The sequence below is a fragment of the Podarcis filfolensis genome (assembly GCF_964270895.1).
Source record: "Podarcis filfolensis genome assembly, chromosome: 13".
Taxonomy (NCBI): domain Eukaryota; kingdom Metazoa; phylum Chordata; class Lepidosauria; order Squamata; family Lacertidae; genus Podarcis; species Podarcis filfolensis.
The window spans coordinates 24,055,517-24,081,956 of record NC_139615.1 but is presented as its reverse complement, the minus strand read 5'-3'; the positions used below and the strand labels follow the sequence as shown (position 1 = coordinate 24,081,956).

Below are 26,440 nucleotides of genomic sequence, written 5' to 3'. Positions count from 1 at the left end.
GGCAAGGCTAAATATATCAACATAACGGCCATTCAAAATCCTGGACCTCAATTTGGTAGCCAAGTGGGCACCAGGTATAAGATCTCTAGCCGAATTGGTAGATACCTTTACATTAGGCACCAGAACCCCTTTCCGACAATCTTGCACCGCCCCGTACTTCGCCCTGTGAGAGTTTGCCCTTCGCTCCCAAACCCACTTCGGGAGCCCCAAGGTCTCCCCGAAGCCCCAATAAAGTTTAAGAGAAGCTTCCTCATCACTACTGGAACTTTGGGATGAAGTTCCTGTAGAGGAGGATGAGGTGTCCTGCCGTCTCCTCTTGGCGAGCCTCCTGGAGCTCCTTTTGTGGCGGCGGTGCCTGGCGAAAGAGGTCTTTGGAGGTGGAGGAAGGCTGTCCTCAACTGAAGACTCTGACATATCGCCTTGCTGCACAGCACCTGGAACTGACTGAAAAGAGACAACCTGTGAATGACCCGGAACCGACCTTTCAGCTGCAGAAGACTGCGCAGATGAACCCCGCGCCACCTAGCCACGGGTAGATGCCCTTCTCCTGGCCACACCCCTGGTGCGACCCTGACCCCTTGGCGTGGCAGCCTGGGACACAGGTAAGACCAGGGACTGGGCCAGTTGCGTGTTAGGTAAGAAACCCCCGACTGATGATATTCCTCTCTCATCTTCACTAGATGGCGACACCGGAGAAGATGCATGCACTGGAGGAGCCAGCCTCGCATAAGAAGTTGACGGAGTTGAGCAGCATTGCATCAGGCCATCCATCTCGGCCTCAACTCGCGCCAGTGCCACAGGGTCACCAGCTAAACTAGTGACCATGGATTGGAGGTGTGTCAGCGACTGGCTAGGCTCGGGGGAACGCAAAGCCTGGGACGGGCCTTTTATAGGCCACTTTGCCGAGGACACGGGTCCAGGCATCCTTGGCACCTTTTTCTTTGGAGCCATCCTGCTGCCAGTAGAAAAGACAAATTTATAAAATTAAAATAAGAAATGAATATGTGGCTAACAAATAATTAAATTAAATTAAATTAAATTGATTAAATCAAATAAGATAAGCAACAATGCAATCATACATCAAATGGCAGCAAATAGAACAACTCAATATAATTTAGCAACCGATATAGAAAGCTGCAAAATTACAAGCCACCCCTGGGTGGCAAAACGTGCAGATGGAAATACCCTGCACTTACCCGAAGCAGCCACTAGAGGCCACCACTCAATGTTAGAGTTATCCTGCACTTATCAGAACGGCCACTAGAGGCCACCACTTAAATTCAGGGTTGAAAAAACCCTGCACTTATGCCGGATGGCCACTAGAGGCTGCCACTCTGACTGTAAGGAAGCAAAATGGTGCTCCCGCCCGACTACCTAAAATGGCGGGCCCACCAACTGCTCCCACCAGGTGCCCTGAAGCCCTGTTGGAGAAACAAAAAAGGGAGAAGAGGCTCCCAGGGCCAATATTGTTGCCGAAAGTGCAGAAGCGCTGAACGGCTGTGCCAAGGCGCTCCCGGAGCGCCTCTCACTTAACGCGGCAAGGCCTGGATGGGCGCCATGCACCGGAGCGTGCCTGAGCCCGCCGCTGGCAACCGCCATGCGGAGGACGACCCCAGAGGCCCCAGGAACGCCGGTGAGTCCCCCGCCGCTTGGTACAGCCTCCCTGGCTGCCTCCAGCAGCCGGGGATAGTGTGGGGGGTGGGAAGGAGGAGAAAGGCTCACACAGAGCCAACAAGGCAGCGGGGCGGTCCCCAGCACCCAAAGTCGCTGGGAAAATTGCAGCCAGGCCACGACCAGCAAAAGCCCCAAAGCGGCCTGTGCAAACCCCGCGAAGCGCAGCTCCCCATGCAGCGCAAGCAGCCCAGGAAACGCTCAGCCCTACGGGGTAGCGCTTAAGCCTCTGCCGAGGGGAGCACTCTGCTGCCAGCCGTGCAAGGTTCCTGGCCCGGGGCCCCTTCAGCTTTGGCTGAGAACTGGGCCGTAAGCCCCCCGGGGTTCAAGGCCAGGCGCCAGCCCCACAGGCCCTAAGCCTGTGTGCCCCCCAACCCCTCCTCTAAGAGGCAGCCGGGGATGCGGAATAAACCAAGACAACTAAATTATGCTAATATAGGACAAGGAACAAATTAAAAGAAAGAATAATAACTATAGAATGGAGGGGGGGAGAGAAAATGAGGGAAGATTATACAAGCTGAATATGCTCCGTACTGATCCGGTGCCCACAGTGAAAGAGAAAGCAGTTTGCTGTGAACCTTGTTTAAATAACCTCTGTTCCCACCCCCAAATTGGCAACATCAAATTTACCCCAGCAACACCAACCACCAATCCAAGCCAGGCCCCTTCAATCTATCCTGCCTGGCAACCACAGGGTGCTTTGCCTGGCCCCATCTGCAACACGTGCTCTCCTTTAATGAGAACACGCTTTACCAAAGGCAGCAATGCCAATGGTCAGGTTCTCCATTCCCATTTTTGGGAATAGAGAGGAAGGCTGTGGGAGAGAGGCCTCATAAGAGAACTGTGGGAGTTGAAAGCTTGTCTACCTGCACTAGAAATACTGATGGGAATTTACCTAAAAGGGTAGCTTTAGCAAATGCCTATTCATTGTATTCTAATAGACCAAGCATAATTTCCAGATTCTTCCCTACCAAGCATTAATGAATGAGTTTGTGATGATATTGACTGTTTCATCTCCATACCAAAAGGGAAAATATATTTCTGCATGTAGCACTTTTTGAACTCTCTAGAGGTCTTTTGACCTGAATTTCCCTACAACACTGTTTTATTATCATTCTATCCCTGATGGATTTTATCAGAAGAAGGTTCCCAACACTTTCCCTGTGGAATTAGGTTCCCTCCAGCATTGGATGGCATAAATACAGTGAATACATCAAAATTCCACCTAGATGTGAGCATCGGGTTGTGCCTAGTGATTTCACTTCAAACATCCATATAAAAAGTGCAAATATTAGGGTGGGTGGTGGAGCAATTCTCCAGTTTAGCAAAGCTAATGCTGCACACCTGGTAGAAAACATGCTGATGTTCTAGCAAATGTGTAGGTCGGAAGCAGGACTTGCTACCACTCTTATGCTTCCTCTGAACATGTGTCTGTTGAATAGTCACACAAAGATAAATTATTTATTTCATAAAAATCATACACATGGTCTGATTATAAAAGGGGGGGGACTAAAAGCAGTATACAAAAAGAATTTAGAAATGCTAAATATATAAAAAGCCATTGGAAAATTGTATCTTAAATGGCTTTGGAAACATAGGATTTTTGTAAATAATTTGATGTTCCTTGCAACTTTAGAGATAACACCACTTCTTTTTAGTGGATTAAATACATAGAATTTTGTTGCTTCCATGAATTCATTGGCAGGGTATTCCCAACACTTTTCTTCAATCCTGAGCTGTATTGAGGGTGAGAGCACATCTATGAAAATACCTATGTTTGGAACTCCATTTTTCACTTCTTTGGAGCAAGAAAGAGCAAACATTCATTCTGCAAAGTAAGTTTTTAAGGGTGTGGGGGGTATGATTGTTAAATCTAAATCAAAGGTCATAAATTCTGATGAAACATGAATATGCTTGCCTGTGTTTTAATTCTGGTGTTGAGGTGTGTGTATGTGTATTAAGGATGTTCCCAGCCGACGGGATGCTGTGCTGAGTGGTTGGCCGGGATAAGTAGATGGCCATGCCACCCCAGGGCTGCCATGGATTGCCTTATTTGAGGGACAAGTGGAAACCCGTGAGCCTCCACAGTGGCCGGAGGGGATTGGGAAACAATCTAAAATGGTGCTGCATGTCTAGGGGAGAGAGGAGGTGCCACGTCAGGCTGCAACCGCCACTCACTGACAGGACAGTAAGCAGCCATTCTGGTGTGTGTGTATTAAGGACAGCAATGTTGACAACTAGATCCAATTCCTAGCAAACTCCCAACAATGGGATCATATGTATATTTATTTTGATTCATTTAGAATCATAATCAAGAAAAGTAAAGGTGAGGGAAATAAACAAATGAGGAAAAGAAAGGGAAAGAGACATAATTAATGAATAAAATGCAAATGATTCAAAGCAGGCTTGTGGGTGCCACTTGACCTCTCTCTTTTTAAATTATTCTACCTGCAAGGTGGATGACTTGCAGTTGGGATATTTGGAAAGTGTGAGTGCAGTGAGTTCCTTCACTTATAAGAATCTTTATCCAACTGCATGTACAATTGGATCAAGTTTACTTCTTTACACTGTTTTAGCAATGCATACAAGTCAACACATTCAACTATGCACTGTAGACCACAAAAACTTATGCAATTATAAATTTGCTAGTATTTAATGAACTGTAAGCCAAACCACTATTTTTGCTTCACCAAAAAATCTACCCAGGAAAGTTCTTTTTCTGCACTTTTTCACAATATGTACAGCTGTACATTATCAACATGTGGAAGATTGTGAGGTGGGAATATATGAGAAAGCTGAAAGTGAAACAAAACTATGCACACGTAGTGCTAGAAAGTAGAAAATTGTAAAATATAAAAGGACCCAAGAGAGAATTCTGAATCCATTCATTTTACTATATCCCAAAGTCTGAGAATAAATTAGGAAAATTTGGGAACAATGCCCATTTATGAGTGCTATTGTATTCACACCCTCTTTGGGGTCTTATAGAAAGCCACTGTAAGAACAGAATGATGAACCACATGGCTCTTTTGGCTGATTCAGCAGGCACTTCTTAAATTCCTAAGGATTTTGCAAAATCTGTTTTGAATTCAAGCATGTGATAACTTAGACAATTCTTAATCCAAGTTCAAAGGCATTTGTGTATGAGGTTTATGGGGTAATTACATTCATTAATAAAACAGTTCTGAGCAAGATTGAAAATGAGGGAGTGGGAAAGATAATGGTTTGGTCTGCATGCCAGGCTAAGCAAACCATAATTTAGCATCAACATATGAGAATGGGGGCTTCCAGGAAGAAAATTTAATCTACTTTGTTCTTCTCTGATCACTTTGCTGCCATGCCATGCCATGAGATTTGAATCCACTCTAATGCCCTAACTTTCTCCAGACTAACTATGGATTTGTAGAATTCCTGTATCCTAAATTATGTTTTTGCCTGATGTGACATGCAAGCCAGACCAGTATGAATAGTGTAATTATCTGATTTAATTAATAATCTAGATCTGCCTTTTCCTCTTCCATACAGGATATCCATTCTATGGAAGAGCTAGCTGAGAACCAGACCAGTCTAAATGAGTTCATCCTGGTAGGGTTTTCATACCTTGCTGAATGGCAAATCTTGCTGTTTTTGTTTTTTCTGCTGATGTACATTACTGCCTTAGTTGGAAACATGCTCATAATTCTGCTTGTGAAACTCAACCATGCCCTTCAAACTCCCATGTACTTCTTTTTGGTAAATCTATCTTTCTTAGAAATAGGTTACACCACTAGTGTGGTGCCCCAGATGTTGGCACATCTGTTAACAAAGCATAAAAGCATTTCCAAAGCTAGATGTGCAGCCCAGATGTATGCCTTTACCATCCTGGGGCTGACAGAATGTTGCCTCCTGGCAGCTATGGCATATGACCGCTATGTTGCCATATGCCACCCATTGCACTACACAGTAATCATGAATCACCAAGTCTGTACAAAGTTGGCAGCCGCAGCGTGGATTATTTGCTTCTTGGTACAAGTTGCTCAAACAGCATGGATCTTCAGCTTACCCTTCTGTGGTTCTAAACACATCCAGCACTTCTTTTGTGATATCCTACCAGTGGTGAAAACGGCATGCACAGATACCTACAAAAATGAGATTGCTGTCATGGCAGTGACCATCACTTTTATCATGAGTCCATTCCTACTGATTATCCTCTCCTACGTCCGTATAATTTCAACCATCCTTAAGCTTCCTTCTGCTGATCAAAGGCGGAAAGCCTTCTCCACTTGCTCCTCACACGTCACGGTGGTGACATTATTTTTTGGGTCAGGCCTCTTCACCTACTTAATGCCCAAGACTAGCTACACTTCACGGAGTGACCAAATGAGTGCTCTTATGTACACAGTTGTCACTCCAGTTTTAAATCCCATTATATATACCCTAAGAAATAAAGAAGTGCAGAAAGCATATAAGAAAACAATTGCAAGGGTCTTCTCTCCGCAAAACCCAACTAGCTGAATGTCTGAATAATGGAGTATAGAAAAAAGGAAAAAAGGAAACACCGAAGACATAACTACTGATTAAGCGGATGTAAATATTTCATTCAAATATGGCTCGTGGCTGCATTATTGCAGGAAGCCAACCAGATCCCAACCCAATGCAACCTGGACTGTCTGTATATCAGTGATCATTTGGTAGGGATTCTTGCTTTAACTATAAATCTACATGTGCTTTGATTATTGATTATTTCTTTTTGTAGACTGTTTGCTGTACAGGAACCTGCTTTTTACATGTGTCTTACATGGTTATTGAAGAACTAAGTGTGAAGCACACTCAGTAACAATGGTTTTCTGGTTTATTGCTGTCATACAGTTGACATCTTTTCTCAATAAATATTAGGTATCCATTTACTCACAGACCCAATTCTGACACACACAAAGTGTGTGTATGACCACGTTTTAGATTTTACTTAAATTCTCCCCTGTGGGGAAGGTGGTGAAGAGTATCTCCCACACACGTTAGGTGCCACTGCAGCCCCGAACACCCTCCTTCAGTGATGAGCTTTTGGCACTGAAAACTGTCTTTGTTTCAGCAAGTGTCATTTTGTGGCTACAACTGTGGGTGAGCTCCAGCAGCCAGTGCGCCCCACAACAGCCAGTGTTCCTTCCAGGCTGGAGCCGGGAGGCCACCCCAAATAACTACAGCCATGTTGAACCACAACTTCCACTCCCTTCGAAGTTGGTCTTTATTTGCCTTAGATTATTATCTAAACTGATGAAGAACTGTGTATAACTCAAGTCCTTGTATAGTGTACTGGATGCAGCTGTTGGTATGCATACAATGCACTGCACGGCCCACTCCATTCATGTTATTCTAATCAAACATGACTACCTAGTCTTTTTTATCCATCCATTCATTAATTTCATAAAATTTATATAACTGCTTGGTTGTAGAAAAAACCTGAAAGAAGTTTGAATCCACAGGAAATTAGATGGGTGAAATTTAGATTGCATTGAAAAGCAGTATTTTCAATTCCTATAAAAATGTGAGGTTTCTGGAAGTAATGGTAATTTCTTGCATCACCCAAGGATTAAATGCATATATTTTTTTGTTAGCCATTCTTACCCCCATGGATTAGTTAGCAGAAAATTCCCAAACGTATTCCTTCAAAATTGAGTTGCATCAAGAATGAGATCACATATATGAAAATATCTTTGTTTGGTGCATCATGGTGCACCGCTCTGACTCACGAAACAGCAGTTACTTCTTTTGCAAAGTAAGATTTTATGGTAGCAAGGTATGATTGTTACATCTAAGTCAAATAACTTTTGATCACAACTGACTGTGTTTTAATTCTGGTATGTTTGTCTGTAATGCTTTTATAGCTAGATACTGTTAGGAGAATCTCAACTGTGAGATATTCTATCATCTATCATCTATCTCTATCTATCTCTATCTATCATCTATCTATCTATCTATCTATCTATCTAACTATCTATCATCTATCTATCTATCTATCTATCTATCTATCTATCTATCTATCTATCTAATCTATCATCTAGCTAGCTAGCTAGCTAGCTATATCTATCTATATCTATCTATCTATCTATCTATCTATCATCTATCTATCTATCATCTATCTTTCTATCTATCACCTATCATTTATCATCTATCTCTATCATATATCTATCTTCATTTTTATTTTACAACCAAGAAAATTCAAGCCATGAAAGAAACGAAGAAATAAAGGAATATAAACAATTCAAATCAAACTAGTGTGTGTTTTTCAGTTTTTTACCTTACTCTACTTACATAGCCACAGATCACAGTGAAGAAAAGTTACAGTGCTCATAGAATTCAAGCAATGGGACTTCAGTTTCATTTTCTGATCACATGTCCCCCCCCCCTTCCCCCAGTGTGCTCCATAAGGTCACTGAACCTTAAGGAGAATCTTCAGGAGAATCTAAGTTCCCATGCACAAGTGGAGTCTCTTCTGTGAGTGGAACAGCAGTGTTGAGTACAACCCATTGTAGCTGAGTGCTTTCCATTTCATGGCTAATAGGACCCCTGACCATTAGGTCCAGTCATGACCGACTCTGGGGTTGTGGCTCTCATCTCACTTTATTGGCCGAGGGAGCTGCCGTACAGCTTCTGGGTCATATGGCCAGCATGACTAAGCCGCTTCTGGCGAACCAGAGCAGCACATCGAAATACCTTTTACTTTCCCGCCGGAGCGGTACCTATTTATCTACTTGCACTTTGACGTGCTTTCGAAATGCTAGGTTGGCAGGTTCATGGCTAATAGACGATTGCAATTTAAAGTCTGCTTCACCAAACAGTTCAGATGAGCTGATAGTGAAGCACGCTGTAAAACATGGGTGGAAGCTCTGTGGGTGGCCCCCAGGTTTTAGTGGAATCTGAGTTCCATTGTCCCTGACTGAAATGAAAAATAGTCCAGTGATAGTTGGAAAACCAAAGGTTCTTCATCCTAGCCTTAAAAGCTTTGATGCAAGGGGGAAAGAAATTAGTTTGTTACTTTAAAAATAATCTGCATGAGTGAGTTCTGGCAGCATCAATAATAGCAATGTGATGGTATTAAACATGTGACAGCTTTTTTAAAAGTGTTGTGCTTTGCTGAGATATAATGTGGCTCTGTACAGTGATAAAACACAACTTGTTATAACCGTAATCCAAATGCATGTACAACTGGATCAAGTTTACTCTTTTATGCTTTTTAAAGGAATTCATACAAGTCATCAGAAGCATGGTGGATTATTGACCATGAAGAACTATGTAATGATAGATTTGTTAATATTTAAAGAGCTGCATCATAGACGACAGTTTTTGGTCAGCAGCAAAAAAGCATAACACTGCTTCTTTCTTGCACTTTTTTCTCAACATGTACATCTGTACACTAGCAATGTGCATGCACTTGGAGAGAGCGGGGATATATGAGGAAGCTGAAAATGGAACAAAATTGTGTCTACACAGTGCTCATTGAAAGATTGAGAAATATGAAGGTAACTATGGGAGAATTCTTGAATGTATTGGTTTTATTTCCAGGGAGAAAACCAGTTAATTTAGAATTCCAAACTCTGAGAAGGAGTTAAGGAAAATTTGGGAACTTTTTTGCCTCCAGTAAGATTATCCTAATTACACTCGAGAAAGTTTCAATGGCTGCTAGTCATAATGGCTTTATCTTACTTCCATTGTCACAGACAGTAATCCTATTGGGAAGAGAGCTATTGCATTATTGTCCTGTTTGAAGGCTTCCTGTAGGCTTGTGTTTTGCCACAGTGAAATTAGGATTATGCACTAGATGGGTCTTTTGGATGCTCCAGGTGCCTCTACTATGATTACCACATTTAATTAATTATCTGTATTTGTCATTTCCTTTTCCACACAGGATATCCATTCTATGGAACAACTAGGTGAGAATGAGACCAATCTGAATGAGTTCATTCTGGAGGGGTTTTCATATCTTGCTGAACTGCAAATCTTGCTGTTTTTCGTTTTTCTGGTGACATACATAATCACCTTGCTGGGAAACATGCTCATTATTCTGCTCATAAAACTCAACCCTTCTCTTCAGACTCCCATGTACTTCTTTTTGGTAAACCTATCTTTCTTAGAAATGTGTTACACCACTAGTGTGGTGCCCCAGATGCTGGTACATCTGTTAACAGAGCATAAAAGCATATCCCTAGCAAGATGTGCAGCCCAGATGTATGCCTTCGCCATGCTGGGGCTGACAGAATGTTGCCTCTTGGCAGCTATGGCATATGACCGCTATGTTGCCATAGGCCACCCATTGCACTACACCGAAATCATGAATCACCAAGTCTGTACACAGTTGGCAGCCGCAGCGTGGATTATTTGCTTCTTGGTACAAGTTGCTCAGACAGCATGGATCTTCAGCTTACCCTTCTGTGGTTCTAAGCACATCCAGCACTTCTTTTGTGATTTCCTACCAGTGATGAAAATGGCATGCACAGATACCTACAAAAATGAGATTCTTGTCATGGCAGTGTCTATTATTTTCATCATGAGTCCTTTCCTGCTGATCATCCTCTCCTACATCTGTATAATTTCAACCATCCTCAAACTTCCTTCTGCTAAGGGAAGGAGAAAAGCCTTCTCCACTTGCTCCTCACACCTCATGGTGGTGACACTATTTTTTGGGACAACCCTCTTCACCTACTTAATACCCAAGTCCAGCTACACTCCGAGGAGCGACCAAGTAATTTCTCTTATGTACACAGTTGTCAGTCCATTTTTGAACCCCATAATATATACCCTAAGAAATAAAGAAGTGAAGGGAGCATTTAAGAAGACAGTTTCACGGTTGCTCTCTGTACAGAACCCAACAAGTTGAACATCTGAAGCATGGAGTATGGCAACAAGAAAAATAAATAAAAACAGGACATATCATTTTTGATTAAATGGCTGTAAGTATTTTGTTAAGGTCTAATTTATAACAGTTAGTACAGAAATGAACCTGATTCCAACCTAGCAACCTATATTGCCTGTACCTCAGCAATAATTTTGGAGTGATTCTTTGATTTAACCATAAATCTGTACCTTCTTTGATGATTAGCTTTCTTATACTGTTTGCTATACAGGAACCTCTACAGCATAATTAGTTTACTTCTACTTGAATACTGTATTTTTCCTATTTAAAAAAACTCATACTCAGAGACTTACTGTATGGAATTTGAACAGGAAAATGATTTAATTCACAACAAGAATAATAAACAGAAATAATACAGGAGTTGGAAATCTTCAAAGAAACAGCTAACTATACACACACTGAACTCATCAGATGTCACACGCTTTTCCATAAGTTGGTTAGTGTACAGCTTTGATTTTCTTCAGTTACTTAAATTTATCACAGACATGGTACAGTTTAGGTTTCAATAACTGGGGATTCTGAAACAGGTTGGTACTTTCTGTCAGGTGAGTTCTGAAAGAGTTGGGAAGGTTAATCTGCCAATTATCCTTCCCAACCTTTAGAAATCTCTAGAAGTCTTAGTGGCTAGGCACGTGGGTGGTGCTGTGGTCTAGACCACGGAGCCTCCTGAGCATATCAATAGGAAGGTCTGAGGTTTAAACCTGCATAACAGGGTGAGCTCCCATTGCTCTGTCCTAGCTTCTGCTAACCTAGCAGTGCGAGATCATACCAATGCAAATAGATAAATAGGTACCGCTGCAGCAGGAAGGTAAATCTTGTTTCCATGTGCTCTGGCACTTGTGACAGTGTCCTGTTGCAGCAGAAGCGGTTTAGTCATGCTGGCCACATGACCTAGAAAGCTATCTGTGGATAAACGATTACACCCTCAGTCTGAAAAGTGAGATGAGCCCCCCCCCCCGTCACCTTTGACTGGACTTAACTGTCCAGGGGTCCTTTACCTTTTACCTAGTAGACATAGAATATCAGACCAGGGAATCAGCACTCATTCCCCTTCTAACTAGTTTGACATTATTGTTCTCTCACTAGAAGATACATCCTCTTCCTACTGGACTGAGGTTTAAGTATAGCGTTCCCCCACAACTCCACTACTCCTACACTAAAATTCGCCTTTCCAGTTCTCGCGTTTCTGTATACTCTTAAAGACAATAACCTTTATCTTTCAATCTAACTCCCAGCTCAGAGACTGCCTTCTCCGGCTGTAAATATTCCTTCAGAGTGGTTTTCACACAACTCAAGAGGTACTACTGTCGAACAACCCAATGCCAGGAACTAATTTTGGGCAGCACTTATTCTGTGATATCCCTCCACTAGTAAAAATGGCATGTATAGACACCTCCAAATATGAAGTTGCTGTCCATTCTTGCTGATCATTGTCTCCTACATCCATATGATCTAGGCTACCCTTAAATTTCATTCTGATCCTCACACTTCATGGTAGTGAAATTATTCTATGGGAAAGCCTTATTTGCCTCCATTAGGCCCCTGTCCAGCTACACTCTGGTGAGTGACAATATTATTTATTTTATGAACACTGTAGTGATTCCTGCTTTAAACCCCATCACATATACCCTAAGGAAAAGAATAAGTGAATGGGGCATTTGAGAATCAGTTATAAAAATCTTCGCTGCACATGATCCAACCAACACAACATTTGGCAACAGAGTTGGGAACATTCTCATAATTCTGATTGTGAAACTCAACCATTCCCTTCAAACTCCCATGTACTTCTTTTGGGTAAACCATTCTTGGTTAGAAATTGGTTACACCACTATTGTGGTGCCCCAGATGTTGGCACATCTGTTAACAAAGCATAAAAGCCTTTCCAAAGCAGCCCAGATGTATGCCTTTACCTTCCTGGGGCTGACAGAATGCTGCCTCCTGGCAGCTATGGCATATGATATGTTTCCATATATCATCCATTGCATTATACAGTAATCATGAATCTAAAATGGTGCTGCATGTCTAGGGGAGAGAGGAGGTGCCACGTCAGGCTGCAACCGCCACTCACTGACAGGACAGTAAGCAGCCATTCTGGTGTGTGTATATTAAGGATGGCAATGTTGACAACTAGATCCACTTCCTAGGAAACTCCCATCAATGGGATCATATGTATATTTATTTTGATTCATTTAGAATCATAACCAAGAAAAGTAAAGGTGAGGGAAATAAACAAATGAGGAAAAGAAAGGGAAAGAGACATAATTAATGAATAAAATGCAAATGATTCAAAGCAGGCTTGTGGGTGCCACTTGACCTCTCTTTTTAAATTATTCTACCTGCAAGGTGGATGACTTGCAGTTGGGATATTTGGAAAGTGTGAGAGCTGATGAATAATCAAATTTAAATCTACACATTAGTCCAAGAGATGACAATTATGTTGACTCACACTGGAACTGTCACAGGCTATGCCTATTTATTATGCTTTTAAGACAGTTAAGAATGTTGTGATGCTTTGAAAGCTGTAGTAAGAAAAGAGTGCAACATATTAATTGGCATCTACCCACTGTTCTTGATTACTGTTTGGCAGACTGACTCTATCAAAATTTATGATTAGCTTGCAATGTCATTAATACCTTCAGTAAATTGGATGCAGTAATACAAGGTTACCCAAACAATTTTTAGCAAGCTGCTTGTTTTTAAAAGGGTTCCTTGCACATGATTTCCAATGAAAAAGAAGGTGTAGTCTGCAAAAAATCAAACAGGGATAGACCTCTCTCCCCTCTCTGTCTCTCTCAATTCCACGCAGCCCCTGGAGATGTTGTTACACAATCACATTATGTCGTTTCCAGTGACATTAATGGCCTCATTTTGAATATGTGTGGCAGGATCTGTGCTTTCTAACTGCTTAGAGAGATTTTAGTTTTGAAAAAGCTAAAGAAAACAAATAAGAGAATGGATAAAAAGTCATTGGACCACCTCATAATTCTATAAATTCACTAAGAGCCATATAAAAACAGAAAGTGAAAATTAACTCATAATCAGATTTGCTTTGAATTACAAAATATTTTCTTACTTAGCAGTTTTCAAGACTGCCTTTCCTCTGACAGGGTTATCTCAGGGCAGTTTCTAATTTGGGGTTAAAGTTCACATGATTGGACTAGGGCATGCTATATATTTGAGAATTTGAAACGTACTGTATCTGACTTATGAACTGATTAGTTTTGATTTCCAGCAGCACCATTATTCATGATGTGTTTGCACTGACCATGATATCACATCACAAAATTGTGTTGTTTTAATGCAGTGCGTTCCTTCACTTATAAGAATCTGAGAAAGATTGAAAATGAGTGAGTGGGAAAGATAATGGTTTGGTCTGCATACCCGGCTGAGCAAACCACAATTTAGCATCAAGATATGAGAATGGGGGCTTCCAGGAAGAAAATTTAATCTACTTTGTTCTTCTCTGATCACTTTCCTGCCATGCCATGCCATGAGATTTGAATCCACTCTAATGCCCTAACTTTCTCCAGACTAACTATGGATATGTAGAATTCCTTTATCCTAAATTATGTTTTTGCCTGGTGTGACATGCAAGCCAGACTAGTATCAATAGTATAATAATCTGATTTAATTAATAATCTAGATCTGCCTTTTCCTCTTCCATACAGTATATCCATTCTATGGAAGAGCTAGCTGAGAACCAGACCAGTCTAAATGAGTTCATCCTGGTAGGGTTTTCATACCTTGCTGAATGGCACTTCTTGTTGTTTTTGTTTTTTCTGGTGATATACATTACTGCCTTAGTTGGGAACATTCTCATAATTCTGCTTGTGAAACTCAACCATGCCCTTCAAACTCCCATGTACTTCTTTTTGGTAAACCTATCTTTCTTAGAAATAGGTTACACCACTAGTGTGGTACCCCAGATGTTGGCACATCTGTTAACAAAGCATAAAAGCATTTCCAAAGCTAGATGTGCAGCCCAGATGTATGCCTTTACCATCCTGGGGCTCACAGAATGTTGCCTCCTGGCAGCTATGGCATATGACCGCTATGTTGCCATATGCCACCCATTGCACTACACAGTAATCATGAATCACCAAGTCTGTACAAAGTTGGCAGCCGCAGCATGGATTATTTGCTTCTTGGTACAAGTTGCTCAAACAGCATGGATCTTCAGCTTACCCTTCTGTGGTTCTAAACACATCCAGCACTTCTTTTGTGATATCCTACCAGTGGTGAAAACGGCATGCACAGATACCTACAAAAATGAGATTGCTGTCATGGCAGTGTCTATTATTTTCATCATGAGTCCTTTCCTGCTGATCATCCTCTCCTACATCCGTATAATTTCAACCATCCTTAAGCTTCCTTCTGCTGATCAAAGGCGGAAAGCCTTCTCCACTTGCTCCTCACACCTCACGGTGGTGACATTATTCTTTGGGTCAGGCCTCTTCACCTACTTAATGCCCAAGACTAGCTACACTTCACGGAGTGACCAAATGAGTGCTCTTATGTACACAGTTGTCACTCCAGTTTTAAATCCCATTATATATACCCTAAGAAATAAAGAAGTGCAGAAAGCATATAAGAAAACAATTGCAAGGGTCTTCTCTCCGCAAACCCCAACTAGCTGAATATCTGTTGAATGGAGTACAGAAAGAAAAAAAAAGTAAACACCAAAGACGTTTCTACTTATTAAGGGGATGTAAATATTTGATTCAAATACGGCTTGTGGCTGCATTATTGTAGGAAGCCAACCAGATCCCAACCCAATGCAACCTGGACTGTCTGTATATCAGTGGTCATTTGGGAGGGATTCTTGCTTTTAACTATAAATCCACATGTGCTTTGATTATTTCTTTTTGTAGACTGTTTGTTGTACAGGAACCTGCTTTTTACATGTGTCTTACATGATTATTCAACAGCTGAGTGTGAAGCACTCTCAGTAACAATGGTTTTTCCGGTTTACTGCTGTCATCCAGTTGACACCTTTTCTCAATAAATCTTAGGCATTCATTTAATCAAAGACCTAATTCTGACACACACAAGGTGTATGACCACGTTTTAGATTTTTACTAAAATATTCCCCTGTGGGGAAGGCAGTGGAGAGTATCTCCCCCACACACATTAGGTGCCACTCAAGGCCCTACTGCCACTGCAGCCCCGAACACCCTCCTTCAGTGATGAGCTTTTGGCACTGAAGACTGTCTTTGCTTCAGCAGGTGTCATTTTGTGGCTACAACTGTGGGTGAGCTCCAGCAGCCAGTGTGCCCCACAACAGCCAGTGCTCCTCCCAAAGCCAGGCTGGAGCCAGGAGGACCACCCGAATAACTACAGCCATGCTGAACCGCAACTTCCACTCTCTTCGAAGTTGGTCTTCATTTGCCTTAGATAATTATCTAGACTGATGAAGCACTGTGTATAACTCAAGTCCTTGTATAGTGTACTGGATGCAGCTGTTGGTATGCATACAATGCACTGCACGACCCACTCCATTCATGTTATTCTAATCAAACATGACTACCTAGTCTTTTTTATCCATCCATTCATTTATTTCATAAAATTTATATACTGCTTGGTTGTAGAAAAAACCTGAAAGAGGTTTTGAGTCCAGCCCCTTTTACCCACAGGAAATTAGATGGGTGAAATTTGGATTGCATTGAAAAGCTGTATTTTCAATTCCTATAAAAATGTGAGGTTTCTGGAAGTAATTGTAATTTCTTGCATCACCCAAGGATTAAATGTATATATTTTTTGTTAGCCATACTTACTCCCATGGATTAGTTAGCAGAAAATTCCCAAATGTATTCCTTCAAAATTCAGTTGCATGAAGAATGAGATCACATATATGAAAATATCTTTGTTTGGTGCATCATTGTGCACCGCTCTGACGCACGAAACAGCAGTTACTTCTTTTGCAAAGTAAGATTTTATGGGAGTAAGGTATGATTGTACATCTAAGTCGAAGAACTTTTGCTCACAATTGACTGTGTTTTAATTTTGGTATGTTTGTCTGTAATGCTTTTATAGCTAGATACTGTTAGGAGAATCTCAACTGTGAGATATTCTATCATCTATCAATCTCTCTCTCTCTATCTATCTATCATCTATCTCTATCATCTATCTATCTTCATTTTTATTTTACAACCAAGAAAATTCAAGCCATGAAAGCAATGAAGAAATAAAGGAATATAAACGATTCAAATCAAACTAGTGTGTGTTTTCCAGTGTTTTACCTTACTCTACCTACAAAGCCACAGATCACAGTGAAGAAAAGGTACAGTGCTCATAGTATTCAAGCAATGGGACTTCAGTTTCATTTTCTGATCACAGCCCCCCCCTTCCCCCAGTGTGCTCCATAAGGTCGCTGCACCTCCTAGAGCAGTTTTTGAGTGTGTGTGGGTGCTTCAGGAGAATCTAAGTTCCAATGCACAAGTAGAGTCTCTTCTGTGAGAGGAAGAGCAGTGTTGAGTACAACCCATTGTACCTGAGTGCTTTCCATTTCATGGCTAATAGGAGGTTGCAGTTTCATTTTATGATCACATGCCCCCCTTCCCCCCTTTATCTTACTTCCATTGTCACAGACAGTAATCCTATTGGGAAGAGAGCTATTGCATTATTGTCCTGTTTGAAGGCTTCCCGTAGGCTTGTGTTTTGCCACAGTGAAATTAGGATTATGCACTAGATTGGCCTTTTGGATGCTCCAGCTAGCTCTACTATAATTACCTGATTTAATACATGATTTATATATATCTTTTCCTTTTCCATACAGGTTAAGCATTCTATGGAACAACTAGGTGAGAACGAGACCAATCTGAATGAGTTCATTCTGGAGGGGTTTTCATATCTTGCTGAACTGCAAATCTTGCTGTTTTTCGTTTTTCTGGTGACATACATAATCACCTTGCTGGGAAACACGCTCATTATTCTGCTCATAAAACTCAACCCTTCTCTTCAGACTCCCATGTACTTCTTTTTGGTAAACCTATCATTCTTAGAAATGTGTTACACCACTAGTGTGGTGCCGCAGATGCTGGTACATTTGTTAACAGAGCATAAAAGGATATCCCTAGCAAGATGTGCAGCCCAGATGTATGCCTTCGCCATGCTGGGGCTGACAGAATGTTGCCTCTTGGCAGCTATGGCATATGATAGCTATGTTGCCATATGCCACCCATTGCACTACACCGAAATCATGAATCACCAAGTCTGTACACAGTTGGCAGCCGCAGCGTGGATTATTTGCTTCTTGGTACAAGTTGCTCAGACAGCATGGATCTTCAGCTTACCCTTCTGTGGTTCTAAACACATCCAGCACTTCTTTTGTGATATCCTACCAGTGATGAAAACGGCATGCACAGACACCTACAAAAATGAGATTCTTGTCATGGCAGTGTCTATTATTTTCATCATGAGTCCTTTCCTGCTGATCATCCTCTCCTACATCCGTATAATTTCAACCATCCTCAAACTTCCTTCTGCTAAGGGAAGGAGAAAAGCCTTCTCCACTTGCTCCTCACACCTCATGGTGGTGACATTATTCTATGGGTCAGGCCTCTTCACCTACTTAATGCCGAAGTCCAGCTACACTCCACGGAGTGACCAAATAATTTCTCTTATGTACACAGTTGTCAGTCCATTTTTGAACCCCATAATATATACCCTAAGAAATAAAGAAGTGAAGGGAACATTTAAGAAGACAGTTTCACGGTTGTTCTCTGTACAGAACCCAGCAAGTTGAAAATTTGAAGCATGGAGTATGGCAACAAGAAAAATAAATAAAAACAGGACATATCATTTTTGATTAAATGGCTGTAAGTATTTTGTTAAGGTCTAATTTATAACAGTTAGTACAGAAATGAACCTGATTCCAACCTAGCAACCTATATTGCCTGTACCTCAGCAATAATTTTGGAGTGATTCTTTGGTTTAACGATAAATCTGTACCTTCTTTGATGATTAGATTTCTTATACTGTTTGCTATACAGGAACTTCTACAGCATGATTAGTTTACTCTACTGTTAATGTATTTTTCCTCTTTAAAAAAAATTAAACTCGGAGACTTATTGTATGGAATTTGAACAGGAAAAGGATTTAATTCACAACAAGAATAATAAACAGAAATAATATGGGAGTTGGAAATCTGCAAAGAAACAGCAAACTATACACACACTGAACTCATCAGATGTCACAGGCTTTTCAATAAGTTGGTTAGCGTACAGCTTTGATTTTCTTCAGTTACTTGAACTTATTACAGACATTGTACAGTTTAGGTTTCAATAACTGGTTATTCTGAAACAGGTTGGTACTTTCTGTCAGGTGAGTTCTGAAAGACTTGGGAAGGATAATCTGCCAGTTATCCTTCCCAATCTTTAGAAATCTCTAGAAGTCTTAGTGGCTAGGCACGTGGGTGGTGCTGTGTTCTAAACCACGGAGCCTCCTGAGCTTGTCAATCGGAAGGTCTGAGATTTAAACCTGCATAACAGGGTAAGCTCCCATTGCTCTTTCCTAGCTTCTGCTAACATAGCAGTGCGAAAGCATACCAGTGCAAGTAGATAAATTTGTACCGCTGCAGCAGGAAGGTAAATGGTGTGTCCAGGTGCTCTGGCACTCGTGACAGTGTCCTGTTGCAGCAGAAGCGGTTTAGTCATGCTGGCCACATGACCTAGAAAGATGTCTGTGGATAAACGATGACACCCTTGGCTTTAAATGTGAGATGTGTGTGCAGCCCATAGTCACCTTTGACTGGACTTAACTATCCCGGGGTCCTTTACCTTTTAACTAGTTGACGTAGAATATCAGACCAGGGAATCAGCACTCATTCCCCTTCTAACTAGTTTGACATTATTCTTCTCTCACTAGAAGATACATCCTCTTCCTACTTGACTGAGGTTTAAGTAGAGCATTCCCTCACAACTCCACTACTCCTATACTAAAATTCAGCTTTCCAGTTCTGTATACTTTAAAGTCAATAACCTTTATCTTTCAATCTAACTCCAGCTCAGAGACTGCCTTCTCTGTCTGTAAATACTCCTTCAGAATGGTTTTCACACAACTCAAGAGGTACTACTGTTGACCAACCCAATGCCAGGAACCAATTTTGGGCAGCACTTATTCTGTGATATCCCTCCACTAGTAAAAAATGGTATGTATAGACACCTCCAAATATGAAGGTGCTGTCCATTCTTGCTGATCATTGTCTCCTACATCCATATGATCTAGGCTACCCTTAAATTTCATTCTGATCCTCACACTTCATGGTAGTGAAATTATTCTATCGGAAAGCCTTATTTGCCTCCATTAGGCCCCAATCCAGCTACACTCTGGTGAGTGACAATATTATTTATTTTATGAACACTGTAGTGATTCCTGCTTTAAACCCCATCACATATACCCTAAGGAAAAGAATAAGTGAATGGGGCATTTGAGAATCAGTAATAAAAATCTTCTCTGCACATGATCCAACCAACACAACATTTGGCAACAGAGTTCTGAACATGCTCATAATTCTGATTGTGAAACTCAACCATTCCCTTCAAACTCCCATGTACTTCTTTCTGGTAAACCATTCTTGGTTAGAAATTGGTTACACCACTATTGTGGTGCCCCAGATGTTGGCACATCTGTAAACAAAGCATAAAAGCATTCCGAAAGCTAGATGTGCAGCTCAGATGTATGCCTTTAACTTCCTGGGGATGACAGAATGCTGCCTCCAGGCAGCCATGGCATATGATCACTATGTTGCCATATGCCACCCATTGCACTACACAGAAATCATGAATCACCAAGTATGTACACAGTTGGCAGTCACAGCGTGGATTATTTCCTTCTGGGTACAAATTGCTCAGACAGCATGGATCTTCAGCTTATCCTTCTGTGGCTCTCAACACATCCAGCACTTCTTTTGTGATATCCTACTAGTGGTGAAAATTGTATGCACCTATAAAATGAGATTGCAATCATGGCAGTGACCATTTCTTTCATCATTTGTCCATTCCTACTGATTACCTTCTCCTGCGTCTGTATAATTTCAACCATCCTTAAGCTTCCTTCTGCTGAACAAAGGCGGAACACCTTCTCCACTCGCTCCTCACACCTCACGGTGGTGACATTATTCTTTGGGTCAGGCCTCTTCACCTACTTAATGCCCAAGTCCAGTTACACTTCACGGAGTGACCAAATGAGTGCTCTTATGTACACAGTTGTCACTCCAGCTTTAAATCCCATACTATATACCCTAAGAAATGAAGAAGTGCAGAAAGCATATAATAAAACAAAACCCACAAAACCCAACTAGCTGAATATCTGAAGAATACAGCATAGAAAAAAGATGAAAAGTAAACACCAAAGACGTAACTGCTGATTAAGGAGATGTCAATATTTCATTCAAATGCGGCTCGTGGCTGCATTATTGCAGGAAGCCAACCAGATCCCAACCCAATGCAACCTGGACTGTCTGTATATCAGTGATCATTTGGGAGGGATTCTTGCTTTTAACTATAAATCCACATGTGCTTTGATTATTTCTTTTTGCAGACTGTTTGCTGTACAGGAACCTGCTTTTTACATGCGTCTTACATGATTATTCAACAGCTGAGTGTGAAGCACACTCAGTAACAATGGTTTTTCTGGTGTATTGCTGTCATCCAGTTGACATCTTTTCTCAATAAATCTTATGTATCCATTTACTCACAGACCTAGTTCTGACACACACAAAGTGTGTGTATGACCACGTTTTAGATTTTACTAAAATTCTGCCCTGTGGGGAGTATATCCCACACAAACGTTAGGTACCACCCAGGGCCCTACTGCCACTGCAGCCACCAACGCCCTCCTTCAGTGATGAGCTTTTGGCACTGAAAACTGTCTTTGTTTCAGCAAGTGTCATTTTGTGGCTACAACTGTGGTTGAGCTCCAGTAGCCAGTGCTCCTCCCACAGCCAGGCTGGAGCCGGGAGTCCACCCCGATTAACTACAGCCATGCTGAACCGCAACTTCCACTCCCTTCAAAGCTGGTCTTCATTTGCCTTAGATTATTATCTAGACTGATGAAAGACTGTGTATAACTCAAGTCCTTCTATAGTGTTCTGGATGCAGCTGTTGGTATGCATACAATGCACTGCTCGACCCACTCCATTCATGTTATTCTAATCAAACATGACTACCTAGTCTTTTTTATCCATCCATTCATTTATTTGATAAAATTTATATACTGCTTGGTTGTAGAAAAAAACCTGAAAGAGGTTTTGAGGCCAGCCCCTTTTACCCACAGGAAATTAGATGGGTGAAATTTAGATTGCATTAAAAAGCTGTATTTTCAATCCCTATAAAAATGTGAGGTTTCTGGAAGTAATTGTAATTTCTTGCATCACCCAAGATTAAATGCATTTTTTTTCTTAGCCATCCTAACCCCCACAGATTAGTTAGCAGAAAATTCCCAAATGTATTCCTTCAAAATTCAGTTGCATTGAGAATGAGATCACATATATGAAAATATCTTTGTTTGGTGCATCATTGTGCACCGCTCTGACGCACGAAACAGCAGTTACTTCTTTTGCAAAGTAAGATTTTATGGGAGTAAGGTATGATTGTTACATCTAAATCAAAGAACTATTGCTCACAATTGACTGTGTTTTAAATCTGGTATGTGTGTCTGTAATGAAGAGAGACACTTTTATAGCTAGATACTGTCAGGAGAATCTCAACTGTGAGATATTCTATCATCTATCTATCTTTCATCTATCATCTATCATCTATCTATCTATCTATCTATCATCTATCATCTATCGTCTATCATATATATATATATATATATATATATATATATATATATATATCCCTCTCTGTCTATCTATCTATATCTATCTATCTCTATCATCTATCTATCTTCATTTTTATTTTACAACCAAAAAATTCAAGCCATGAAAGAAATGAAGAAATAAAGAAATATAAACGATTCAAATCAAACTAGTGTGTGTTTTTCAGTGTCTTACCTTACTCTACCTACAAAGCCACAGATCACAGTGAAGAAAAGTTACAGTGCTCATAGCATTCAAGCAATGGGACTTCAGTTTCATTTTCTGATCACATGCCCCCCCTTCCCCTAGTGTGCTCCATAAGGTCGCTGAACCTCCTAGAGCAGGTTTTGAGTGTGTGGGGGTGCTTCAGGAGAATCTAAGTTCCAATGCACAAGTAGAATCTCTTCTGTGAGTGGAAGAGCAGAGTACAACCCATTGTACCTGAGTGCTTTCCATTTCATGGCTAATAGGAGGTTGCAATTTGAAGTCTGCTTCACCAAACAGATCAGATGAGCTTATACTGAAGCATGCTGTAAAACATGGGTGGGAGATCTTTGGGTGACCCCCAGGTTTTAGTGGAATCTGAGTTCCATTGTCCATGGAAAATAGTCCACTAACAGCTGGAAAACCTCAACTTCTCCATCCCAGCCTCAAAAGCTTTGATGCAAGGGGCAAATATATTACTTTATGACTTAAAAAATAATCTGCATGAATGAGTTCTGGCAGCGTCAATAATAACAATGTGATGGTATTGAACATGTGATGGCATTCTTAAAAGTGTTGTGCTTTGCTGAGATATAAAGCAGCTCTGTACAGTGATAAAACACAACTGGTGATAACCTTAATCCAAATGCATGTACAACTGGATCAAGTTTACTCTTTTATGCTTTTTTAGGAATTCGTATAAGTCATCAGTAGCATTGGTGGATTGTTGACCATGAACTATTATGTAACAATAGATTTGTTAATATTTAAAGAGCTGCATCATTGACCACTGTTTTTGGTCAACGGGGGGGGGGGGGGACATAACACAGCTTCTTTACTGCATCCTTTTTTCTCAACATGTACACCTGTACACTAGCAATGTGGATGCACTTGGAGAGAGAAGGGATATATGAGGAAGCTGAAAATGCAACTAAATTGTGTCTACACTGTGCTCATTGAAAGATTGAGAAATTTGAAAGGAACCATGGGAGGATTCTTGAATGTATTGGTTTTATTTCCAGGGAGAAAGCCAGTTAATTTAGAACTCCAAACTCTGAGAAGGAATGTGGGAAAATTTGGGAACTTTTTTGCCTCCAGTAAGATTATCCTAATGACTGCTAGCCATCTTTCTTTCATAGTCACAGAAAGAAATCCTCATTGGGGAGAAAGATATTGCATTATTGTCCTGTTTGAGGGCTTCATGTAGGCTTCTGTTTTGCCATGGTGAGAATAGGATTATGCACTAGATGGGCCTTTTGGATGCTCCAGCTAGCTCTACTATAATTACCTAATTTGATTAATGATCTGTATATGTCTTTTCCTTTTCCATACAGGATAAGCATTCTATGGAAAAACTAGGTGAGAACCAGACCAATCTGAATGAGTTCATTCTGGAGGGGTTTTCATATCTTGCTGAACTGCAAATCTTGCTGTTTTTTGTTTTTCTGGTGACATACATAATCACCTTGCTGGGAAACACGCTCATTATTCTGCTCATAAAACTCAACCCTTCACTTCAGACTCCCATGTACTTCTTTTTGGTAAACCTATCATTCTTAGAAATGTGTTACACCACTAGTGTGGTGCCCCAGATGCTGGTACATTTGTTAACAGAGCATAAAAGGATATCCCTAGCAAGATGTGCAGCCCAGATGTATGCCTTCACCATCCTGGGGCTGACAGAATGTTGCCTCCTGGCAGCTATGGCATATGACCGCTATGTTGCCATATGCCATCCATTGCACTACACAGTAATCATGAACCGCCGGGTATGTGCACAGCTTGCAGCTGCATCATGGATTACTTGCATCTCAGTAGAAATTGCTCAAACAACATGGATATTCAGTTTACCCTTCTGTGGTTCTAAACACATCCAGCACTTCTTCTGCGATATCCTACCAGTGGTGAAAATGGCATGCACAGACACCTCCAAAAATGAGATTCTTGTCATGGCAGTGTCTACTATTTTCATCATGAGTCCTTTCCTACTGATCATCCTCTCCTACATCCGTATAATTTCAACCATCCTCAAACTTCCTTCTGCCAAGGGAAGGAGAAAAGCCTTCTCCACTTGCTCTTCACACCTCATGGTGGTGACACTATTTTTTGGGACAGCCCTCTTCACCTACTTAATACCCAAGTCCAGCTACACTCCGCGGAGTGACCAAATGATTTCTCTCATGTACACAGTTGTCAGTCCATTTTTGAACCCCATAATATATACCCTAAGAAATAAAGAAGTGAAGGGAGCATTTAAGAAGACAGTTTCACGGTTGTTCTCTGTACAGAACACAACAAATTGAAAATATGAACCATGGAGTATGGCAACAAGAAAAACCAAGAAGCACAGAACATATCATTGGTAATTAAGGGTCTGTAGGTATATTGTTAAGGTCTATCTCATAACAGAGTTATTGCAGAAATGAACCTGATTCCAACCTAGCAATCTATATTGCCTGTACCTCAGCAATAATTTTGGAGTGATTCTTTGGTTTAACCATAAATCTGTAACTTCTTTGATTATTAGATTTCTTATACTGTTTGCTGTACAGGAACCTCAACAGCATGATTAGTTTACTTCTACTTTTAATGTATTTTTCCTCTTTAAAAATCCTCATACTCGGAGACTTGCTGTATGGAATTTAAACAGAAAATGGATTTAATTCACAACAAGAATAATAAACAGAAATAATACAGGAGTTGGAAATCTTCAAAGAAACAGCAAACTATACACACACTGAACTCATCAGATGTCTCAGGTTTTCAATAAGTTGTTTAGTGTACAGCTTTGATTTTCTTCAGTTACTTAAACTTATCACAGACATGGTACAATTTAGGTTTCAATAACTGGGGATTCTGAAACAGGTTGGTACTTTCTATCAGGTGAGTTCTAATTTGCCAATTATCCTTCAGATTCCCAACCTTGAGAAATCTCTAGTAGACTTAGCAGCTAGGCACGTGGGTGGTGCTGTGGTCTAGACCACTGAGTCTCCTGAGCATATCAATAGGAAGGTCTGAGGTTTAAACCTGCATAACAGGGTGAGCTCCCGTTGCTCTGTCCCTGTTTCTGCTAACCTAGCAGTGCAAGAGCATACCACTGGAAGTAGATAAATTTGTACTGCTGCAGCAGGAAGGTAAATGGTGTTTTCATGTGCTCTGGCACTCGTGACAGTGTCCCGTTGCAGCAGAAGCAGTTAAGTCATGCTGGCCACATGACCCAGAAAGATGTCTGTGGATAAACGATGATGCCATTGGCATGAAAAGCGAGCTGAGTGTGCACCCCATAGTCACCTTTGACTGGACTTAACCATCAGGGGTCCTTTACCTTTTACCTAGTAGAATTAGTATAAAAGACCAGGGAATCAGCACTCATTCCCCTTCTAACTAGTTTGGGATTATTCTTCTCTCACTAGAAGATACATCCTCTTCCTACTGAAATGAGGTTTAAGTAGATCATTCTCTCACAACTCCATTACTCCTATACTAAAATTCAGCTTTCCAGTTCTCGCATTTCTGTATACTCTTCAAAGACAATAACCTCTATCTTTCAATCTAACTCCCAGCTCAGAGACTGCCTTCTCTGTATGCAGTAAATATATTCTCTGTAGGCAGTAGGCTGTAAATATTCCTTCAGAGTGGTTTTCGCACAGTTTAGTCATACTGGCCACATGACCTAGAAAGCTGTCTGTGAATAAACGATGACACCCTTGGCTTTAAATGTGAGATGTGTATGCAGCCCATAGTCACCTTTGACTGGACTTAACTATCCAGGGGTCCTTTACCTTTTAACTAGTTGACGTAGAATATCAGACCAGGGAATCAGCACTCATTCCCCTTCTAACTAGTTTGACATTATTCTTCTCTCACTAGAAGATACA

The 26,440-nt window shown here is 41.0% G+C and overlaps 5 protein-coding genes across 5 annotated transcripts; all 5 read left to right on the top strand.

Moving 5' to 3' along the window:
• Nucleotides 1-5,208: 5,208 nt before the first annotated feature.
• LOC310748603 (olfactory receptor 10A4-like) lies at nucleotides 5,209-6,165 on the top strand (the record flags this gene model as incomplete). Its single annotated transcript, XM_083584455.1, has 1 exon — nucleotides 5,209-6,165. The coding sequence occupies one exon, from the start codon at nucleotides 5,209-5,211 to the stop codon at nucleotides 6,163-6,165; it is 957 nt and encodes a 318-aa protein (XP_083440581.1).
• Nucleotides 6,166-9,565: 3,400 nt separating this feature from the next.
• Nucleotides 9,566-10,522, top strand: LOC310748602 (olfactory receptor 10AG1-like; the record flags this gene model as incomplete). The annotated part of the gene is made up of 1 exon (XM_083584454.1): nucleotides 9,566-10,522. One exon carries the CDS (start codon nucleotides 9,566-9,568, stop codon nucleotides 10,520-10,522), a length of 957 nt encoding a protein of 318 aa, XP_083440580.1.
• Nucleotides 10,523-14,238: 3,716 nt separating this feature from the next.
• LOC310748601 (olfactory receptor 10A4-like) lies at nucleotides 14,239-15,195 on the top strand (the record flags this gene model as incomplete). The annotated part of the gene is made up of 1 exon (XM_083584453.1): nucleotides 14,239-15,195. One exon carries the CDS (start codon nucleotides 14,239-14,241, stop codon nucleotides 15,193-15,195), a length of 957 nt encoding a protein of 318 aa, XP_083440579.1.
• Nucleotides 15,196-17,345: 2,150 nt separating this feature from the next.
• On the top strand, nucleotides 17,346-18,302 carry LOC310748600 (olfactory receptor 10AG1-like; the record flags this gene model as incomplete). The annotated part of the gene is made up of 1 exon (XM_083584452.1): nucleotides 17,346-18,302. One exon carries the CDS (start codon nucleotides 17,346-17,348, stop codon nucleotides 18,300-18,302), a length of 957 nt encoding a protein of 318 aa, XP_083440578.1.
• Nucleotides 18,303-23,908: 5,606 nt separating this feature from the next.
• LOC310746656 (olfactory receptor 10A4-like) lies at nucleotides 23,909-24,865 on the top strand (the record flags this gene model as incomplete). Its single annotated transcript, XM_083580636.1, has 1 exon — nucleotides 23,909-24,865. The coding sequence occupies one exon, from the start codon at nucleotides 23,909-23,911 to the stop codon at nucleotides 24,863-24,865; it is 957 nt and encodes a 318-aa protein (XP_083436762.1).
• Nucleotides 24,866-26,440: the final 1,575 nt, after the last annotated feature.